Below are 22,737 nucleotides of genomic sequence, written 5' to 3'. Positions count from 1 at the left end.
ACAGGCCTGACATATTAAAAAAAAGCCTACGACCTATTTTTTAAATAGATTTTTTTAAAAGTCTAAGTCTGCTTCATTTGACTATATGTAATCAGCCAAACCTAGCCTTATATAGGTTAGGTTATAAGTGTTATTAAACCCGACCCGGGCATCGACCCGGTCGGGATACTGGGTCACTGGTCGGACCAGTGAGTCACTAGTCGGACCAGTTGACTCGGATATATATAGATATATAAAAATATATATATAAATTAACATATAAATTCAATTATATTCTTTATATCTAAAACGAATTAAACAAGGTTCATTAAATAAACTCAAAAACAAGAAGCATAAATAAATAAAAATGCATACTATTACTATGTCAATTTAAATTGCAACTCAGAATCCTTATAAACATACATCTTAATGACATTGAACTCATATTTTCAAATTTAACTACATTAAAAATGACATATGTCACATTCTCTTAATTTATTATTCTGCAAATTGCTTCAGTATTAGAAGCTGAAATTTGAGGTCATTGTACAAGAGTATACTAGCAAATAAAATTATAAAAAATTTTCAAAATGAGTTATACATTTTTTTTTACAAGATGAAACAATTTTAATTTTTTGATTTTTTTTTTAATGACCGGGTCACTGCGTCACCAGGTTTGACCGGGTTTGGTCGGGTTTGTTCGTGTCAATGTATAACCGGTCCAATGCTTGATGCGAACCGATCCGATGACCGATTCAAATGGTTCCGGGTCGACTCGGCCAGGTCAGGCCGAGTTTTATAACTACTTAAGCCTGAGCTGGCTTATCCCATTTACCCCGCTAATATCAAGCCTTTCATCGAAATAATTAAATGGCGTAGTTTTTTTTTTTTTGTTTCTTAATCTGCGTAACTGATCTATGTGATTTTTGTTCACTTTGCAATGAGTACAACATCACTCAAACACATACTGCATTCAAAAAAAGAAGGTTAAGTGTGTGTTTGATTATCAAGTTATTTACGAAAAAATAATTTTAAGAATATTTAAAAAATAATATTTTTATATTTTATATTTAATTTTTATTCTAATCATGAATGAGTATATTTTGAGATAAGTGAAAGTTATCTTGTAAGTTAATTATTATATTCCGTTCTCATTCTTACCTCCTTATGCAATTATTTAAAATTTGAAAAAGGTTTTAAGAAAATATTAAGGGGGTGTATTGGATTAGGATTTTAAAAAAAAAATTGAGATAAAAACCTTATAAATTTTAAAAGACTATTTAGAATTCGAGGGACTTTAAAGACTTTTTTAAATGACTTTTTTTACAATCAAGATTTCATAAGATTGAATTTTAAATGATTTTAATAGAATTTATAAGATTTGAAAGGACAATATGAATTTTTAAGATTTTAAAATATCATATGATTTTTTTAACAAGTATTCAAAATTACAAGAGTCAATAAAAAGATAACAAAGAAATGCAATCATATTAATAAAAAAAGTAAAACCAAATATAATTTTCTCAATTAGTAAAATTCATGATAAAATTTCGTTTGAATTTTTTTGCAAATGATCTTGTATACTTTGGAATTTGTGTTCTACGTAATAAGAGTTTTCTAACCATATATCATATGCATGTTTTCATTGAGTATTCCAAGAAAATTTTGAATATGAATTTCTGGGTTTTATTACATGAAAGTTTAGAAAATTTCTCAAATTATTTTCAATCGATACATTGAAACATTAAATTAAATTGCTTTGGGATTTTAAAAAAAATAAGTTTTTAATGATCTATTGACAAAAAAATTAGTTGAAATTGTTTCCTATAGTGAAGGAATTTCATTCATGATATGAAACATAGGGTTTATATTATGAAAGTTTCAATCTTTCTTTAAATTGATCGTATTTCATCGATGTAAAACGAAAATTGATTTTAGGGATTTTGTTCCCTTGTTATTTTTCCACTGTTTTAAGTTGTTTTTAATATAAAAATCACACATTTTTGTGCTATGAAAAATCGCGACCAAGTTTACCAAAAATAAAATAAAATTGCAACCAATAGCTTGAAAAATCTTTTTTAAACTTCCAAAAACTCTAAAAAATTTGCTATTTTTTAGCTTTAACGAAGCTCCCATGGCGGAATGCGGTTTCGAGTGGGTCGAGCCGCGAAAGAAATAAGAAGACACTGCAATAGAGAAATCTCAAAAAATCCTAAGGGTTAATGTGAGATTGTGAGAGAGAAATCCTATTTATATTTCATACTAAAAAGTCTCACAAAATTCATACTAATAGAAAATCCATTAAAATCGTCAGATTTTTTAATACCACAATTTTTTTTTCTTTTTTTAAAATCCTGGTTGAATACCAACGGGTTTAGTTGGACTCTAAAATAATGTTTTAAAACCTTAATCGAATATCACATGACTTTTTTCAATCCTTTAAAATCTTAATTGAATACCAATGGATTTTTTTGTCCAAAAATAATCTATTAAAATCCTTTGAAATCCCAATCTGATACACTCCATAAATAATTATATTACTAAATATATTTTAAATTAATCTAAAAGTAACATTTCCATCCATTTTTTATTTTTGGATAAACCACAAATATTCTCATCGGGAGTCAATCTTGTTCAGGGCATGTCTGGGATTAAGGTTTTAAACCCCTCCCAAAGATGATATATCTAAAAATTTCCATCCTTGATATATCTAAAAATTTTATTCCTTATGTATAATTTTTTTTATTCTTTAAACATTTAAGAGGACAAGGCATGATAAGGCCAAATAATATAGAAGAGGTGGATACAAGTTTAAAATGATATTACTACGATGAATTCATATCTTGTCACATATTTGTTACTCACTTTGATATGATAATGTTATCTTATCTCATATTTGAAGGAAACCATGTAATGTCGGTGCAATAAACTCATATCTTGTCACATGTTTGTTTCGTTACACACTTTGAAATGACAACATTATCCTATCTCAGGTTTGAAATAATTCACGTAATGTCAGGATATAAATTAAATAGGAAAAAAAATGCTCTTTATAGCATAATTTTATATCATTTTTTAAGGGATTAATATTTTTTCTACAAGCAAGAGACAATTTTATATCTTGCACATACATGGAAGTGAATGAATCTTAGTTTTTTTTTTCTCTCTTCCCTTTGTAGGGCTCCACCCACTTCGATGTGTGTGCAGAAAATAATTTATCTCTTGTTTGCATGGTAGACACTAAACCTATTTTTTAAACGTAATCTTAACATTTTTTTTCTTTTGACTTATTTATACATTAGGGCCTGATTAGTGGTCACAATAGAAAAGGATAAGATATGATAGGCTATTATATCTGATAGGTGTAAAACACATTATGTTATTAGGGCCAAAAATATAAGAAATGTTGTTATAAATGGTCAAACACATAGTGTATATTAACAAATGCAAAAGACTTCTGAGTTTTAATGTTTGTACATGATTTTAACTTCAAATTTTATTGCTTTCAGGTTTAAAATGCTATATCACAACATTGATGGGTCAAGGAAGCCGGGAGAAGTCGAGGAAAAGTTGAAGTTGTGATATTTCAAGAACCAAGTAGTCATTTAATGAAAATATTCCTAAAGTTATGTTCCAACCAATTTTTAGTATCCAAGATGATGTATTTGGCTCTCGTGTTCTTCATAGAAGTTGTATATCTCTCTTTTATCTTTCCAACGAGACCAAGATCACATCAATTGAACGAGTATAACCTAAGATATGCCCAAAATAAGAAATCTGCACATTAACTCGCTGCATAAACTTGCTATATAGCGAGCAGTTAGCGAGAAGTGACTTTATTTCGATAGAAATAACTCGCTATAGCTAGAATTTAGCGAGCAGTTCGAAACCAGAAAGGCCCATGGATCTTTTTCATTTAAAAGGGACGTCTAGGGTTATTTTCAATAATTCCGGGACGATTTAGTAACAACCAAAGACCTGAGAGGAGGCAAAGGAGAACTTTTGGAGAGGATAAAGAAGAAGAACAACTCAAGGCTTCACTGTGGATAATCTCTATCAAGTTTTATCATGAACTTTCTTTTCTTTTCATCTATTATTTTTGTTTCCATGAATATGCTAGGCTAATTTATTTTATTTAGTTAGGGTGAGATGGAACTAATGGGTTCTGGAACACTGTTTTTGCTTTCTTATAATTGATACTAGTGAATTACCCGTGCCGATGCACGGGAAAAAAAATTGGTTTGTTTGGCATGGTGGGTCGGCCCTCCGGGCCGAACTCATTTTGTCAGTATTTCGAAGGTCCCAAACAGTCATTTTTTTAAATAACAAAACAGTCATTCATTGTTACATTAAAAATAGGAAAGAAAATAAGATAATAAAAGTCATATCTTTGAAGATAGATAAGGAAAAGAGACGCGAATAAACAATCATTTTTTTTGTCTTTACCTGTACCATACAACGAAGTTATATCTTTGAAGAAAGAACCCAATATACTATAGCAGTCTTTGAAATACTTCCTTGTAAACTATATTAAGGGTACTATTCGTAACGCAGCCATTTTCATCAAGTATCAATATCTTCAATCCATGCTTACTCTTTACTCTAGACAGTGCCACATATAATTCCCATGAGTGAAGACAGACTTAGGGAGATAAACTGCAACATGTGAAAGTGATTGTCCTTGACTCTTGTTGATAGTCATGGCAAACGATACAATCAGGGGGAATTGTCTTCTTTGGAAATTTACAGGAAATGTATGACTCGATGGGCTCATCGTCATTCTAGGGATTAACACAGTTTCCCCTATATTGCTTCCTGTAAGTACAATTGCCTCAACAACATGATTCCCTAATTTTGTAATAAGCAATCTTGTGCCATTGTATAAACCTCTCGACTGATCAATATTTCTTAATAGCATTACTGGAACTTTAACTTTCAAGATTAATTTATTATCAGGAATCCCTGAGCATGATAATGTATTTAAGATCTCAGGGGTGATTTCATCTTCCTCAACAGAGGAAGTCCCACCTTGCTTAAGAATTTTATCCGAACTCAAAAAAGTCCTTTCTTCACCAGGAATCATAGACATTAGGTGCTCGTTTAGCATAGCAACATCGGACAATTTAAGAGTTAGAATAGCACGTTCTTTAAAGAAGGTCTGATCCAAAATATTTTCCAAGAGATTCGGATAAACAAAATTAACCATATCCGACAGCGGATCTTCCGATTCTCTAATCAACAATTCATCTGGAATTGTTATAATAGATTCTCCATCAACATCATCTCCAAGATTACCATCCCCAACTTTAAGTAGCCACTCAGAAAATTCTTTTATTTCCTCTAAATTGTGAGCGCTACTTCCAGAATTAAGACGCATGTTCTTGGTCAAAGTTAATAAATGACAATGGGACCATAGATGAGAAGAATTGATGGTTGCATGAACTATATCTTGTCTGCTGCCATGAGGAATGACAGGTAATATTTGCCGAAAGTCACCTCCTAGAACAACAACTTTTCCACCAAATGGCATATCAACACAGCTTATATCAGAAATTCTAAGAACATCTCTCAGTGTCCTGTAACACCCCGTATATATATCCGGCAATGTTATCATAATATCGTATTAAGCTGCGCTTAATTTAAAATGCGGAATTACTTTTTCTTTTCAATTATGATGCCATTAACATTACCAGCTTGCTTAATAATCAATTAATAAAACATCGCCTGTATGTAATTACAATAAAACAGCTAACTGAAATACCTCATAACATAAATAATATAAGTGTGGCTCTAGTCACGGAACTACAACAACGTAGACCGGACCATCTAACAGTTTATACAACTCCAAACTACAAGTACTAACAGAAAGTGTCATGGACAATCCACATGCTCACTCAAATAAGGCAACATGCCCAACATCAATCTCAACAACAACATAATTATAAAAGGCATAAAACATAATTAGCATCAATATCCAGTCATGCTAACAAATAAGTAGAAACAACATAATCAGCTAAGCTCTGGCCTCCTGCCGCCTGAGGCATCAGTACCCATACTACCTGATCCTGAAATAAGCATTTCCCAAACGTGGGGTAAGATCTCTAATCTAGAAATCTCAGTAAGTCAGTGAGTCCTCAAGGATCTTCCACCCCAAGCTCACTTACATGTGCAATATAAGTTCAAAAACAGTTTATCATATATCATTTCTAAAACAATGCAATGCAGCAGATAATCCTGCCATGTGTGTCAATACTAATCTACTGGCCAGAGACAGTGCAGGTATACGTCTATAACCTACACACCGTGCAAGTACCACTTGCATTCACCTCGGTACACCGTCTTGTATGGCGCTACATACTCAGGCTTCCCGTCAAGATGAAACAACACATGCATATTAAAAGCCATTACATGTAAAGTTCAATCAACATATCAAATATCCAAAAGCATGTACATAGCATGCATAAACCATACCCCCATGGGACATGGTGGAACCACAACATGGCTAAACCGAGGACACGAAAGCTTACCTTGCAAGCTAACTCCAAAAGCCAAGAGTCCACAGCTCAAAGTCCAAACACAGCAGATTCACAATCTGTTATGGACCAATACTATATTAATAATAATGCAACACAAGCATATAACTTAAAGACAACGCCTTTCCTTACGTTTTACGTCTTAAGGCTCCATACCAAGCCATAAGTCCTTAATCACTTGATTTTGACTTAGTTCATTAATTACAGAAGTTCAACTTCATCAATCTAGGGTCCCCAAACCCCCAATAGCCTACTGTACACACATCACAACTACTGTTCTACGAAATCCCAGAATATCCGGATATTCCTCGTGACCATATCCGGATATTCCATATCCGGATATCTTACTGGACATATCCGGATATGCAATATCCGGATATCCAGAATCCCATATCCGGATATCTAATATCCAGATGTCCAAATCCCATATCCGGATATCCAATATCCGGATATTGTTCGGGCACATAACCGGATATTTCACGACAGAATGCAGAAACTGCATTTCGTGAAGATATCCTTCCAAGGTTGGGTTTTTACCGATTTTAAACACCTAAACATGCATTTCTAGGTGTGTTCAACATTACCCAACAACAAGTTATCATCTTTAAGCCTTAACATGCATCAAGCTTGCATTTTTAAGTTCAAAGACTCAAGACCAAAGGTGACAAGGCTTACCAAAACTCAACCAGCCAACAAGAGGTGCTCTTGGAGCTCAAAAGGTCACTCCAAGATTCTGTCTCTCTCTGCACACGAAAATGGTATACCAAGGTGGTCCTTTTACTCAACAAGAAAGCTCCTTTAAGCCTCAAAACCCAATGAGTAAGGAGGTACTCCACCCAAACCCCAACTCAGAGCACAAACAGCCCACAAACAGTGGCCAAACCTCAAGCACAACACCCTCACACCCTCTCAAGATGTTTCCCAAGTGAAAGGATGAAGAAAAATCAAGAAAGATCAAGACTTGGTTCAAGAATGGAAGGAAAGGCCAATAGGGCAGTCACCAAGCAGCTGGTCAGCTCCCTCTCACGTTGGTTTTCTGTTTTCTAGGGCTACGTGCCCTTAAAAATGGATATTTATAGCCCAAGCCACTTAAACACACAGTATTAACTTTAATTGCTACGCTTAGCATTTTAATCCCAAACTTTGGATTATGAAACTACATAATTTTCTAAGATTTATCATATTTTTATTATAATTTTCTGAGCCCCTTTCCGGTACTCGCTTTTCAAACGCAGTACCGGTTTCTAGCACCAGTTCTCATTATCTTGACTTGAAACTCGTTTTACAAGTCCTACATATTATTCTAGTAATTAACATGCACTTATTATAATTTTCCGGGATACTTTTTCGGTACGCATTTTTCTTCCGAAAAGCGACTTTCAGCATTATTACTCACTTACTATAATTATTAAAGCCTCATAATAATTATTAGGGTCAATTATGGAATCATTTCGTAATTTTGCATAATTAATTAATTAAATACCTTAATTAACGGTGCAGGTTCTTACATGTCTTATCCAGAGCCTCAAAGCAAAATCTATGTACCATTGGAGCTTCATCCCAAATGATTAACTTTGTTTTTGACAGAAACTCAGCTATAGTAGATTTCGGCCTTATATTACACGTTGAATCTTCATTGATTTGAATAAGAATACGAAATCTAGAATGTGATGTTCGTCCTCCACGAAGCAGAAGGGAAGCAATTCCGCTAGAAGCAACATTAAGTACGATTCCAGCTTTTGATCTAATAGATGCTGAAAGAGTATTCCAAATAAATGTTTTTCCTGTACCACCGAACCCGTATAGGAAAAATAACCCTCTATTACCTGCCGTAACTGCTGAAACAATTTTATCATAAACAGTTTTCTGCTCATCAGTGAGGGAATTAATTAGTCTTTTATGCTCCTCTTCCAAAGCAAATCTGTCATACATTAATTCATCCAACACTAATCAATTTTGCATATCAAGCAAAGTTTCACTATTGATGCGTGGCATTGACGGATAATCAGAGAGGCATTTCCCATTGCTCTGCAGTACCTTATCAATTTCTTCAAGAGTTATGTTTTTTATAGACTCTTCTGTAAGAATTGCATCGTGACAAAACATTAAAAACACAAAACTATAACCGCAAAGAGTTTAAAAATAAGGAAATAGTCATGATACAGAATAAACCAATGACATTTAAAAATTAAAAAAAGGCAGCAAAGAGTATGGGAAAAAAATAAAACCCGCAATAATTAAAAAAAAGATAACAGTGAGGAAGAATCTATTACCGACTAAATAAGGGGAGTCACACGTTTCTTTCTCAATGATGTTATAATCAACAAAATCAAAATCACTCGCACAAATATCAGAAACAACAATCGATTTAACATCAGTCCTCAAGTTGAAAGACAAACGATACTGATGCTTGGTTGGCCTAAACACATCGCTATTGAATCCAACTCCAAATTTTTTTATAAAATAGCACTCTCCTTCGTTGATTTTATTCCGCACCTGCAAGGTACCTTTGACAGTGGCGTGGATCCTACCACCCTACAAAAGAATGGAGCCAACTTATGTCAACAACGTTAACTAAAATGATCAAAACAAAGATGGAAGATTTTTAAAACACAGAACACAACCTGTTCATCCAATAAAACCATTTCAAGATTGTCCTCCAAATTTTTACGCTGAAAGTTAGGAACTTTCCAAGTCCGAACCACCTTCACCTTAATCCTCCAGTCCTCCGTGGCAGGATTAACATCCTTCAGAAAATCATATTTTGAACTCATATTTTGTGTAAGAAGAAAAAACAGAGAAGCAATCATCGACGTTGAAGAATAATGCGTATCAGGAATTGTATAAATGTGAGTGATTTATAGTTTTTGAATTGTCTTCTTTAAAAATTGTGAAGTTTTTGAATTAAACTGAATAAAGATTTAAAAAACAAAGATAACGACAAAAGAGTGATTGAGTAGTTATAAATGAGATTTTCAGGGAATAAAACAGTCATTTGTTTTAATAACAATGAATATCCCATTTATTTTTTTCAAAAAACGTAAAGATTTGAATTAAACTCAATAAAGGTTAAAAAAAAACGATTAGATTACATGATAACCATCAATTATTTAAAAAACAAAGATGACGACAAAAGAGTGATTCAGTAGTTATAAATGAGATTTTCATGGAATAAAACATAAGTTTTTTTCTAATAACAAAACACTCATACTTGATTCCACTGAATCAAGAGGTTAATAAAAGATTCAAATTTAAAAATCTGAAAATAAGGAACAAAGGTCGGGATATGTATAATTATTTTTTTTTACTAATTAATTTTTTTTCGAGTAAATAGAATTGTATTCTTTAAAAAATGTGAAGTTTTTGAATTAAACTGAATAAAGATTTAAAAAACAAAGATAACGACAAAGAGTGATTTAGTAGTTATAAATCAATGAATATCCCGTTTTTTTAACAGTCATTTCATGGAATAAAACAGTCATTTGTTTTAATAACAATGAATATCCTGTTTTTTTTTTCAAAAAACGTAAAGATTTGAATTAAACTGAATAAAGGTTAAAAAAATGATTAGATTACATGATCAACATCAATTATTTAAAAAACAAAGATGACGATAAAAGAGTGATTCAGTAGTTATAAATGAGATTTTCATGGAATAAAACAGTCATTTGTTTTAATAACAATGAATATCCCTTTTTTTTTTTCTTTCAAAAAGCGTAAAGATTTGATTAAACTGAATAAAGGTTAAAAAAAATGATTAGATTACATGATAAACATCAATTATTTAAAAAACAAAGATGACGACAAAAGAGTGATTTAGTAGTTATAAATGAGATTTTCACGGAATAAAACAGAAGTTTTTTCTAATAACAAAACACTCATACCTGATTCCACTGAATCAAGAGGTTAATAAAGATTCAAATTTAAAAATCTGAAAATAAGGAACAAAGGTCGGGATATGTATAATTATTATTTTTTTTACTAATTATTTTTTTTCGAGTAAATAGAATTGTATTCTTTAAAAAATGTGAAGTTTTTGAATTAAACTGAATAAAGATTTAAAAAACAAAGATAACGACAAAGAGTGATTAAGTAGTTATAAATCAATGAATATCCCGTTTTTTAACAGTCATTTCATGGAATAAAACAGTCATTTGTTTTAATAACAAAGAATATCCTGTTTTTTTTTTTTCAAAAAACGTAAAGATTTGAATTAAACTGAATAAAGGTTAAAAAACGATTAGATTACATGATCAACATCAATTATTTAAAAAATAAAGATGACGACAAAGAGTGATTTAGTAGTTATAAATCAATGAATAAGCAATCTTGACATTGATTTAAAGTAACAAATCCTGTCAATTGAAAATATAATTCTTTTTTGTATTTATTATATTCACCGATTTACCATTAAAGGAAACTTTTTTAAATGTTGTAGTGTGAACACATAGGTGAAATTGAACCACAGTGCGACACGTCAGTAAGGTTTCCACATAATGGAATTCCTTTATAATATAAGATTTATGATTTGAGTTATGCAATTAATCTGTTCACCGATGATTAGTTTTGTTTATAACTTGTGAACTCATTGATAAACACATAGAGTCTTGTATGTCAATATGGATATTGGTATCTTGATTCCAATTAATTAATTGCTAGGGTTTGTGTGATCTAGACATAGGCTTACATATTCTATGACTTATTGGTTCTTGCTTTAATGCTTACTCTAGGATAAACTTCTAAGGAATTGGAGGATTTTGAATAAAGTAAAAGATTAAATCACTGAGGGATTGAGGGGTTTATTCATCTTAGAAAGAATTGTCGATAACTTAATCTTGAATATTGATTTCATGAAAGGATAAACTTGTTAGGAAAACATTGGGAAAATTGAATCCCTAGCTACGCTTTTTGCATATTGATTTTAAACCGGTTGTGTTTACAATTTTGTTTTCTTGACAATCAGTCTTGAAAATAAAAGTATTGTTTTTAAATTTCTGTTTTTATTTAACCAACATCATATTCTCAAAAACTTCCAAGATCCATCCAACTTTGGTTATATAAATAAGTTATTTCTTGATAAATCAATCCTCGTAGGAACGACAACTCCATTCTTTTACACTATATTATTTGTACGACCGGTACACTTGCTGAAGTCTCAACAATACCATATACTTATCCATTATTTGGTGAATCAAGTGGATATGATGAGTTTATCATGTTGGCTCATGTTATCATGTCCACATCATGCTATCCTAAGAGGAGACTCGAGTTTGAAATGGAATAGATATGATATAAAATGACATATCTCTCTCATCTCAAATATAGTCATATACTCTTCTTCTACGGGTGAGGGTCAGCCCTTGCCACCAACCAGCCTTCACTGCTGGCCATTGACCACCTTTACCATCCATTGTCGCCACTGGCTATCACAATGAGCTGCCAGCCACCACCATTGTCATTGGCTACCATCACTCCCAACCACCAAGCATCAATCACCACTGCCACCAATTCCACCGATCACCCCTCATGCCATCACCTTGGGCCATTATTACCCTTATCTACAAGGCACCAACCACCACCATAGTTGCCTTCGGTCACCGTCGACGCAGCCACCACCACCACTTCCACCAAGTACCCCTTACCCGCAACTAACGTACCAACCACCATCACCAGTCGAGCCATTGTCAACCCCAACCATCACCACTATAATAACCCTAACCTGTGAATTATGAATTTGAAAATGGATTAAGAATTTAATTTTAATTAAGAGAGGTTAATTAAATAAGAAATCTAATTACTTAAAATCAAATCACTTTTGGGAAAAAGTGTGAATAGTGAAAATTTTGGGGTAAAAATGTAAGTAGACAAAATTACCCTAATCTTAAAAAATAAATTAGTGGATGTACTTCATAAATTTTAAGAGCCCAAAATTATAAATTAAATATCCTAAGTTAATAGTTGGGAGTGTCTGAATTAATGTGGGTAAATAAGCCTTTAACCATAGTAGATATTTTACATGGGTTTTTCACCCTTTTGCCCCTTATTAATTAATTAATAACTATTTTGTCCCTGATTCGAAACTATCTATCAATCTGCCCCTCTTTAATCGACTACCTTGCATTTTTAATCGACTAAATGACCAAAACAGACAAAAAATGGCTGTTGGGAGATTTAGTCGACTAAATCTCCCTATTTAGTCGACTAAATCTCCATATTTGACAACAAAGGAAAATAAGTCAGTATGATTTTAATCGATTAAGTAGGGAGATTTAGTCGATTAAATCTCCCAACAACCATTTAGTCGATTAAAAATGCAAAGTAGTCGATTAAAGAGGGGCAGATTGGTAGATAGTTTCGAATCAGGGGCAAAATAGTTATTAATTAATTAATGAGGGGCAAAATGGTCAAATAGCCTATTTTACATGGTCAAAATACTAACACAACACTCTCTCTCCTTCCCTCACCCATCGTGACTCATTTCCTCTCTTGGCCGAGTAGCTCATTTTTTCTTCCTTCTTCTTGTTGATCGATCAAGCCTCCATAAAGAGGTACAACAACTTCATCTCTTCCACTTCACCTCTCATAAACACCAAAGCCCACTCATCATTTTCACCAATAAGCTTTGATTGAGAGAAAAACTCCTCTTACATAGACTCCATTTTGATTAAGGAATTAAAATTTAGAATCCACTCTCATTCATTATTCTTTGAAGCTCTAAGGTAAAACTCACTAACCTATTTGTAGTTTCATGAACATTGATGCATTTAGGGTTATGTTTTGAAAGAGAGTTTTATGTTTTAGTGGTGGTATGATGAACTTGATATATGTTGCCTTGAGGAAGTTTAAAGGAAGAGTATAGATGATGGTGAAATGTTTAAATTAGCATGTTAGCCACTTTTGATTTCATGAACAAATTGTGAGTATTGATTTAAGGATTAAATGGATGTACACAAGTATGTATTGTCATAATTATCAATTAGGTTCAATTTGGGGGTTTGTATGGTCAAAGGGTAACCCTAAGCTTAGAATGCTATTTTTGGCCACTGTCATGAAATATCCGCATATTTCATGATCAATATTCGGATATCTTCTCGACGTATATCCGAATATTTGGGCATCAACAAACCAAGTGTAGTAAAATTGAAATATCTTGAGCTAGAGAATCCCAAATTGAGTGTAATTTGAACCTATGTGAAGCTAACACAAAGGCCTACCACAATAAAAAAAATCTTTGGGTCATTGGATAATTGAATCAATTCCAATTTAGTTTTAAATTTTCTGCCCTATTTTCGAAAGTCTGGTTTAAAGAAGTTGACTTACGACATACGTATCTTGAGTCATACTAATCCAATTGAGGCTTACAATATGTCATTGGAAAGCTCAAGATTTATAGTTTAACATAGTAAAAACTTGGAATTAATGATAAGTCCATGCAATACCATTTTTAAAAATAGTAAGCACAGTTTAGTACCAAAAATGCCAATAAAGTTAGTTTCTTTGAATTATTCTTCAATAAAATGACTTATAACTCTATTGTGCTAGTAAGTCAATTTTTTTATTTGTTTGAATTTTCATATTTTTTAGGCAACGGTTCATCTATCTCCACCTAAATTTTGTTGTAGAACACAAAGCTAGAATGGACGAGCGAGCACTCACTTTACTTAGGGAGAGACTTTTTTTTTTGACTCTAGTGTAATACTTATAGTCTTACTCTCAATCTTAGCCGTTGATTTTCGGTCATCTAACAATTATTATTTATTTAAAATTAATAATTAATTAATATAATTTAATAAATTATAATCATTAAATGAACGAAAATTAACGATTAAAATGAAGAATAATACTTCTAATATATGAAAAACTAAAAATTAGCATGCATGTGCATGTAACATGTTTGAGTTTCTTGTTGCTCCAAATGCCATATTTGAATAGTAATCGTAGCGAGGAGGTTGGTGTTAAGATAAATTTAAATTTTAAGAAAATAATTTGACTTTTTATTTTTCTATTTTTATAATTCAAAAATTTTAATTTTTTAAAAATAGAATTTTAATTATTTGTGATTTATTTTTTTAAAAAAACAATTTTTGGTGATAAAAAAAACCATCCAAATTAAGCTGCAAGTCCTATTTAGCAGTGTTTAAAAACTCGGCCCGGCCATCGACTCGGCCGAGGTCAGGGGTCACGGGATCGTGGGTTCAACCGGGGGGTTACGAGGTCACTACGCTGACCCTGTTTTATATATTAAAAAATATAAATATATATATCCTATATGAAAATATTAAAAAGCAAATCACCAATCATCAAAGATTCAAAATATTCTTAACATAATTCACCAATTATAACCACAAGTCAATATTATACAACCTAATTAAAGTATCAAGATACCAAAGTACAAAACTCATATTCTAATGATACCAAATTATCAAGATACCACAAGTCTAGGTCGTTTGGAGAGAAGAGAACGATTAGATTTAGGTTTGCAAGCATTTTAATTTTAATTTTTTAATAAAACGACGTTGTTTCGTGAAATTTTCTTTATAAAAAAAAAACATGCAGTGACCCCCTTTGACCCCTCTGACCCGGGAGTCACTGAAACCCGATCGGGTTTTGGAGGTCGGAGGGGTCGATGTGCATATAGTGTCCAACTTGTGACCCCAACCCTCAGAAGGGGAGGGGTCAGGGTTGACCCGGGTCAACCCGAAAAGTGGAGTGAAATTTTAAAACACTGCTATTTAGCCACGTGGGGAAAGTTGAAAGTCCAAAATATGCCACGTGGCCTATTAACAATGTTAAATTCCGGTGTTACCCTTTGAACGTGGCAACTCCCCCACCTCAATTGGTCAAGATGAACAATAGCCTTTTTGTGTTCAACACTTGAACTCAAGCACAAGCACTCTCTTCTCTTGAACCAACGAGTATGGAGTATGGATGTGATGTGCTTGCTTTCAAGAAGGAGGAGATTCAGCAAGTTCTCTTTAGGAGAGGTAAGGGACACTCCCATACTGTTTCCACTTCTTACATTTCTACAAAAAAAAAAAACATGTTCAGCATTAAGCACATACTACGTGGTAAGGTAATCATTAATCAATGCCATTCCTTTCCCAAAAAATTAACTTCTTATTTTTTTTGGATGGGTCTGTTTTTTATGATATTGAAGAATGAGAAAAGGTTATTTATTTATTTTTGAATTTTTTTAATAAATCGTAGAATGACAAAAAAAAAAATATTTAGTCTGTCAGACAACCGAGTGATCCATCCCAACCAGATTATCCTAGCTGGGAAACGATCCTCTACGACTCAATATGACTCCTCTCAGAGAGGGGAATCACAGAGCCATTAATCACGCTCAGATCACACGGTCCTGAATCATCCACCAGACTTAGGTTCCTGTCTCCTTAGAACTCAAGGATACAGAGGTACGAGCCTATAGAACAGATCCTGTTCAAGTAAGGTCGTGCCCATACTGTCAGTTCTTAGATATAAAAATACATTTGTTTTTCTCTGCACACACGATGTGGAACTACCTTGTCTGGGTTTGTGAATGATAGAAAAATGTTATTTCTAACCGGGCTTTCGAGATTTTCTTATGAAGTTGGTCTGACTTATTAATGGTTGCGTTTCCTGCACGATGTTCCTACATGACATTGCTGATCCCAAATGTCGTTCATTCTAGAAAAGAAGAACTGGGTAGACACTTTAAAATGCCATTATTATGCTTGATTCCATCACCACAGGATTAAAAAATGCCCTTCAGATGGCCTGCCAGCAGGGATTATGTTTGGCAAATTAATGTGAACCATACGCAGCTTGGTGAATCATGGATCTGCTCTGGTGGTGGTTCCCATTTCAAGCAAGGGGGCACCTGTGTACATTGATAGGTAGTAAATGACTCTTTTATTCCTCATATTTTCTTTTTCTCTGCTGCCCATGATGATGATGATTGATGGCGATAATTTATGGATTATTTTATTAATTTTTCTGGATTCTGAACAACTATTATGATTATACTTCTTTCTGGAATTGTACTGATTACTTTAATTTTATTAAGGGTGTGATGAAATATTAGGATTTTTGTGGTGTTTGGAGGCTAGGAGCCTTATTATATTAGCAGTGTCATTTGTACTTTATCACGCTTTTTCCTGCTCCGCTCATTTGTACTTGTTAGTACAAATATGAGTATTAGGTTACTGTTTTGTATCATATTACAACATTACAGGAGAAATTTTTATTTCTCCGGGAATCTCGATTTTCAAAAATATGATTTTTACATTTAGTTTTCGATAATATCTAAAAATTTAAAATTTTAAAAATTTCAGTTTCCTGGGAATTCGGGAAAAATCCGTGTACCAAACGGCCACTTAAGATAGAGATTATTTTCTCCCTTACTTCCCCTCACCTCCATTCCCTATTGCTTTCCCACATCCAAACAATGGATTTCAATGACAAATTTAAGTTAGGGGGTATTTGGTAGGAGGTTTCTTTTAGGATGACTTGGAAAGTTAAGATGAGTTTTTTAGTTGATCATGTTTGGTAGGAGGTTTTAAAAAATTTGCCTATCATTCGGATTTGCATAGCAATCTCAGTTTGTGTGTAAAATTGAAAACTTTTGCCATTTCAATCCCATCAAACCAAAAAGTAGGAAAAAAGCAATGGACACAAATATCCATTCTCAAAAAACGTGCCAAAAGAAAGCCGAAGAGAGAGTATTATTTGTATTTAGTTAAGGGTTAGTTTGGTAATTTTATCCTATTTTTTTTATCAATATTTTACCTTCGAACCAAACATAGACTCAAAAAATTCAACTTAATTTTCTCAGTAATATTTTGGCCTACCAAACAATTTTTTTTTTAACTCTCCTACCAAATTTACTTTTCCACCATATTTCTAATAATTGTATTTTCCTGATATTTTTTTTTTTCCTCTACGAAACGCGAAAGTAAAAAGCAAAAAACGATATCTAATTGTATTTTTATGGGATGAATTTCATGTTTCATGCAAGAGAATGCAACTTAAAGTCAATAATTCTGTTAACTTTGCTTCCATCAAGCATGTCCTTAAAAGTTGAAGGGTTTGCAAGAGGATTTTGAGTAGTGTTCCAACTTCTATGATCTCACAAAATCTAGCTACATGGTTTAAAACTTTGAATCAAATCATTGCTGTGCTAATGTATCATGGAATTTTATTTTATTAATTTATATATGTAAGAAGTAAACTCCTGTATGCTGTGTCCCTTGTTCATTTGAATCAAGTGCAGGCATTGAAGGAGATACCATGCTTGACAAGTAGTTTGAAGACAAGGTTGATGACTATGTAATGGAAGAGGTAAATTTGGTGGCTCATTATTTGTTACAGTTCATATTTTGCTTAGGGTTCATGGTTAACACAGGCTACACAGCCTTCTTATGGCCAGCATGACTTAAGTTTGCACTTCCATTTTTCATAGTGTTTTCAGGTCAAGTATTGTTAGTTTAGCTCTCACAAAACAAAAATATGTAGTTCACATTATATTACTAGGAGATGACGATTTTGTATACAAGCATGAAGGACCAATTTGCAGCCCCCAACCCATTTTCCCTCACCTCCTAGTGTTGTCTTTTCCTCCAAGTTAAGAGGCCAAGCTGCTATAAAATTTTGCCAGCTCGAAAACTAACCACATTTAAGGAACCTGATGTTCTTCCATTAATTATGATAGACATGCTTGTCTTGGAGAAATGTTGTAAAAGACAAAAAAACGAGCAAAGCTAGTAACAAAACTGTAACTATACACTATTTTTATGTTGTTGTACAAATGTTACACACAGTCTCTGAAAATTCATCCAATGTAGTCTTTCAAAGTTTATACCTTTTGTCAGGAACGACACCATTCTTTGACAAACTAATCCTCCACACCTTCACAATTTTAGGAAGGGGGACTGCTTAATTTACAAAGTTCCAAACTAACAATCATGCTATTCCACAGTTTTGGTTGGCCAGAGGTTCTTCCACCTAGCAATCTCCTCCTTGCTATGCAGCTTCCTGATTCCCCCATAAAAGCCATCTATTTCATTTCCTTGTTCTCTATGATGCTTCCTGCTTATCATGGCTTGTCTCCATCTGGAATCAGCACTGTACTGGGTGAACTCCAAAATCACCGTTTCTGTAAGAAACACTTTTTTGTCAGTTAATCACCTACTAAAACTTTGTTTAGCCATTGGCATAACCAGATGTGGTAACCCATGATTTATGAGCCTATATCTCTAATTACATAAGACCAGCTGTTCTTGGCACAAGGCTATAATAGCTTATATTTTCTCCTTCCTGTTTTTCAAATAATGAAAGACCAAAATCTACTGTACCCATGATTTGAACTTCAGAAAAGTATAAAAAGCATTGTTTAATTTTGTATACTACAAGAAACAAAACAATGAAAACTCAATTTAAAGGAGGGAGAAAAACAGCAGAATTAAAATGTCAAAGTGAATTTTCTTACCATTATTGTGACAATGGCAATGGTTTCCATGCCCTTGACATGGTTCCAAATGACCAATGACACCATACCACCAACCTACAATAAAACACTTTAAAAATTATTGCACGAAGATAATGGAATATTGATAACAATTAATATTCTGACGTAAACAGGATTTTTACAGTGCAGCAAAAGGATAAGACATACCATAAGGGAACTCTCTGTTTCTTCTCCACTGGATCTCAATATGATCTCCAGGTCTTAAGTCGTCCAAACAGTCAGATATATGAAGAACATGTGGAGAAGAGTCAATTGGTGGCACTCTCAGCCGGTCCCATTTTATGTTTTCCTCAGTTGTCAATCTCCCATGAGGTGAGTACCTGCCAGAAAGCTTGAACTTCTTAATTTTAAGAAAAGGATGAACTTATCAACCTTTAAAATTTTGTGAAAAGAAGCAATCCTATAGAAGGTTAAGCTACTAAGATTTTGGTATATCTTCAAATTCTAACCACAGGGACAGTAGGGCAGGTAGAGAAACAAGTGGATTGGAATCTATGCTCAGGTGCTCAACTTTGAAGGAGTCAACCTTTCCACATACCTTGCTTGAAATGTGTCAGTTCGAGAGTCATAGCAAAGTTGGGCATCATAACATGAGAGCATGAACCCAGCATGACCATTCTGAAAAAGGAAAAAGTGAAACAATTGCATAAAATCACCAAAAGGAGAATTTCTGTACAGAATATTGGTAATTTTAAATCATTGAGATTGAGAGAAGCATTCCTACTAAAAAGTTATAAATCAGATTACAAGCAACTAATTACCTCACGGTTATAGACTTGAGCTGGGAACCACAATTTCCCACTCTCAAGAGAAAGATATCGAGCCATGATTGAATCTTCTGGTAATAAGCTTCTTGATTGCCTGTCGTTTTCTGATATTGATATAATCCATCTGAAGGGTCGAAAACCATGAAGGAAAGCAAATATTCCTTTCTGATTTTGCTGATTGAAGATCTTCTCTCTGTTTCTTGAAGCTACATGCCATTCCCATTGTCTATCAGCAGCATCACCAATCACTTTACCCCATTTCCTCTTCATGTGTTTCTCCCATAAATAATCACTTCGACATCTATCCCTGAGAGATGTGCACACTGTTGCCACACCACATAATTCAGCTGGTGAAAGGTGCTCAAGGATACACTCCAATGGCAAATCAGGCAAATCCAAGAGAGAAACCTTGCCTTCTTCTTCTCCATTCTCAACTTTAGATACTAAACTCTTCTTTTTCAATGGCATGCCAAGAGAAAACTGAGAAAAACTAAAAGCAGTGTTTCCTTTCCTGAGCCTAGAAACTAGCAAAGTTAATAGATTCCCCCAAAACCCGGTCGACACTAGTTTTGTCCCACTCTCCCCTGCTGAGAGTGGCCTACTGGTAAAGGACTTTGAAAGAATGACAAAGGAGACAAAAGATATAAGGAAGTAAAGCATTTTAATTGGAGGTTTGTCAAAAGTGTCTATTTGAGATTGACAGAAGGAGCAGCAAAGATGAAACTCAAAAGCAAATGGTTTTCTATTAGAGAGAAACAAGATCCACCAATGGAAGATGAGAGTAGTGGTTTGGCCAAACCGATGATTTTGTCTACCTCAGTGCCTTGATACAATGCTTTCGGAGAAGGACATGTGTAGACTATACAACCGACAAGCTTTCACAGCTGGTTAGTTAAAGCACTTTACACATTGAACACAAAACAAACATCAAGCATGCTCCTTAAAAATGTGTTGTCATCTACAAACAATACAGTGAATCCCCACAAAAGAGAGAAGCAATATGTACGGGCAGTGGGAGGCACCAGTTATGCTATTTAGATAACAATGACGATGTAACCAAAAAGAAACATGGTGGATCAAAATTTCAAAACCAATAGAGCCATTTTGTTTAATCACATGATTGTGGGAATAACAAGCTGAAATCTAGGAGATTTAAGGAAATACAAGCCACTTGGGTTTTGAGTTGGACAACAAGTGCATACACTGATCAAAATGAAAACAACAAAAGCTTAGCACAACTAGTTAAATAACTTTTGATGACTATGAAATACCAAGTGGGGTCCCCTTGAATTCATCTCTAAAGTCTCAAAAACTTTTTTTAATTCTTTATCACAACTCCTCTTGTGTGAGTATTTATGGCGTGGTTGTGTAAAGAAGAGAAGAAAGGGACTAATATCTAAAAATGAATGATGGGTTTTGAGGGGTTTAATGATTCACAAAAGAGGTGGTTGTGTCAATGTGATTTGTCACAAAGGTGTCGTAAAAGTCTACCTGTTATTTTTGCCTAACTTCCACCAAACTCTAGTACCCTTCACCCAAAAGACCCGGACAACGGATATTGCGGGATTATCAACCTGTCCCCTCTAAGAACCGAAGCTGTGTCCTTGAATTGCTTAAGACCCCATAAAATCAATTCGTATTTATTGCTATGTTTGCGCAAAAGGACACGAGGCTTCTTCCTCTGCCTTGTTGCATGTGATATTTCCAATGTCCTTAAAACTTTGTTTTTCACTGCATTGATTATCCAATGACCGTAATATCGCTTTCCCTTATTAAGTATACCATAATGATGTTACTTTGATGGTCTAGTTTATATATTTTTTATTGCTTAAGATGTAGAAATGACATGATTGATCTCTCAGTAGATAAGCGATTGTGCTATATCATAAAATGCACATTAATATACTAAATATATTATCTCACTCACGTATATGTAGAGTGATAGAATTAGATCGTGAATATGCCAAATAAAGCCAATGAAAATACGATATTGGGATACTAAAATATCATAGGCATCACTTGATAGAGAAATACATTTTTTGTAAATTTTTTCAAAACTAGACCGATGAACAGTAAGCACATTATCATATAACATAACCTTTATGTGATTATTTAATATAAAATACGAATATATTTGTCAGTAATTAATGTAGCCTATCCAACACTTCTAGACAGAATTTGTTTACACTAATATTTCTGCAGGCATATAACATACCCATGATGCTTATAATTAATTGTAATGCAATTTTACTCCCATTTGTAGAATAGGCAAGTAAGTGTTAACTTTTTACATTTTTTGTTTAAATTTAACACAGATCACGTGCTTTGATTATACAAAAAATAAATAAATTAATCAAAATACGTATTAAGACTAAATCCAACAACAAAATAATATTTGAGTTTTCAAATTAAAAAGTTCGCAATTTAGGCCATTAAATAAATTGTTGTGAATGGCAATATAGAAAAATAGACAACCAATACAAAAGCTTTGATTTGAGATTAGGGTTGAGAGAAAAAAAAAATTATAAAGACTAATATAATTTCGGAATAGATTAGAATTATAAAAAAAAGTTTCAACCTCAAAAACAAATTTGTTTTGGGGTCACACAAAAAAAATCGTTAAACTTAGGGGTGTCAAAACGGGTTGACACCACATAAATACATCAACACTAACACGACACGGATTTTTATTCGTGTCAAAATTTTCAACACTGACACGACACAAATTTTTTGCGGATTGACACGACACGACACGAATAACACGCAAAATAGGGGTCCAAATGGTAATTTACAAAAAAAATTTAAAAAAATGGTTCAAAATTATTATTTTTTAAAAAAATAATAAAAATAAATAATTAAATAAAAATGCGGGTCAACACGAACACAAATACATCAACACGAACACGATACGAATTTTTTACGTGTTATTTTTTCCAACACGAACACGACA

General features: G+C 33.3%; 2 protein-coding genes and 1 non-coding gene across 3 annotated transcripts; all 3 read right to left on the bottom strand.

Moving 5' to 3' along the window:
* Positions 1 to 2,099: 2,099 nt before the first annotated feature.
* Positions 2,100 to 5,509, bottom strand: LOC133308202 (uncharacterized). The gene is made up of 2 exons (XM_061508807.1): positions 4,805 to 5,509; positions 2,100 to 2,165 (listed from the first exon to the last, which is right to left on the bottom strand). Exons 1-2 carry the CDS (start codon positions 5,507 to 5,509, stop codon positions 2,100 to 2,102), a joined length of 771 nt encoding a protein of 256 aa, XP_061364791.1.
* A 10,232-nt stretch (positions 5,510 to 15,741) lies between these two features.
* LOC133308220 (small nucleolar RNA U3) lies at positions 15,742 to 15,968 on the bottom strand. The gene has a single exon (XR_009751138.1). It is a non-coding gene; the product is annotated as a small nucleolar RNA U3 (small nucleolar RNA).
* A 2,262-nt stretch (positions 15,969 to 18,230) lies between these two features.
* LOC133308212 (F-box protein At2g26850-like) lies at positions 18,231 to 21,094 on the bottom strand. Its single transcript, XM_061508821.1, has 5 exons — positions 19,782 to 21,094; positions 19,559 to 19,638; positions 19,168 to 19,340; positions 18,982 to 19,056; positions 18,231 to 18,648 (listed from the first exon to the last, which is right to left on the bottom strand). Exons 1-5 carry the CDS (start codon positions 20,445 to 20,447, stop codon positions 18,461 to 18,463), a joined length of 1,182 nt encoding a protein of 393 aa, XP_061364805.1. The 5' UTR covers positions 20,448 to 21,094; the 3' UTR covers positions 18,231 to 18,460.
* Positions 21,095 to 22,737: the final 1,643 nt, after the last annotated feature.

Source organism: Gastrolobium bilobum, unplaced genomic scaffold (genome assembly GCF_033153095.1).
Source record: "Gastrolobium bilobum isolate Gb01-03AN ecotype WA unplaced genomic scaffold, APGP_CSIRO_Gbil_v1 utg19582, whole genome shotgun sequence".
In the NCBI taxonomy this organism is placed as follows: Eukaryota; Viridiplantae; Streptophyta; class Magnoliopsida; order Fabales; family Fabaceae; genus Gastrolobium; species Gastrolobium bilobum.
This window is presented reverse-complemented; position numbering and strand designations above follow the sequence as displayed.

Excerpts from the sequence above, each read along its gene's own strand:
- LOC133308202 (XM_061508807.1), bottom strand. The coding sequence starts at position 5,509 with ATGCCATTTGGTGGAAAAGTTGTTGTTCTAGGAGGTGACTTTCGGCAA. Across the intron at positions 2,166-4,804 it reads ATCATGTTGTTGAGGCAATT|TGTCTTCTTATTTCTTTCGC; the intron begins GTACTTACAGGA and ends TCTCTATTGCAG.
- LOC133308212 (XM_061508821.1), bottom strand. The coding sequence starts at position 20,447 with ATGCTTTACTTCCTTATATCTTTTGTCTCCTTTGTCATTCTTTCAAAG. Across the intron at positions 19,639-19,781 it reads CTCAAGTCTATAACCGTGAG|AATGGTCATGCTGGGTTCAT; the intron begins GTAATTAGTTGC and ends TTCCTTTTTCAG. Across the intron at positions 18,649-18,981 it reads TTGCCATTGTCACAATAATG|AAACGGTGATTTTGGAGTTC; the intron begins GTAAGAAAATTC and ends TGTTTCTTACAG.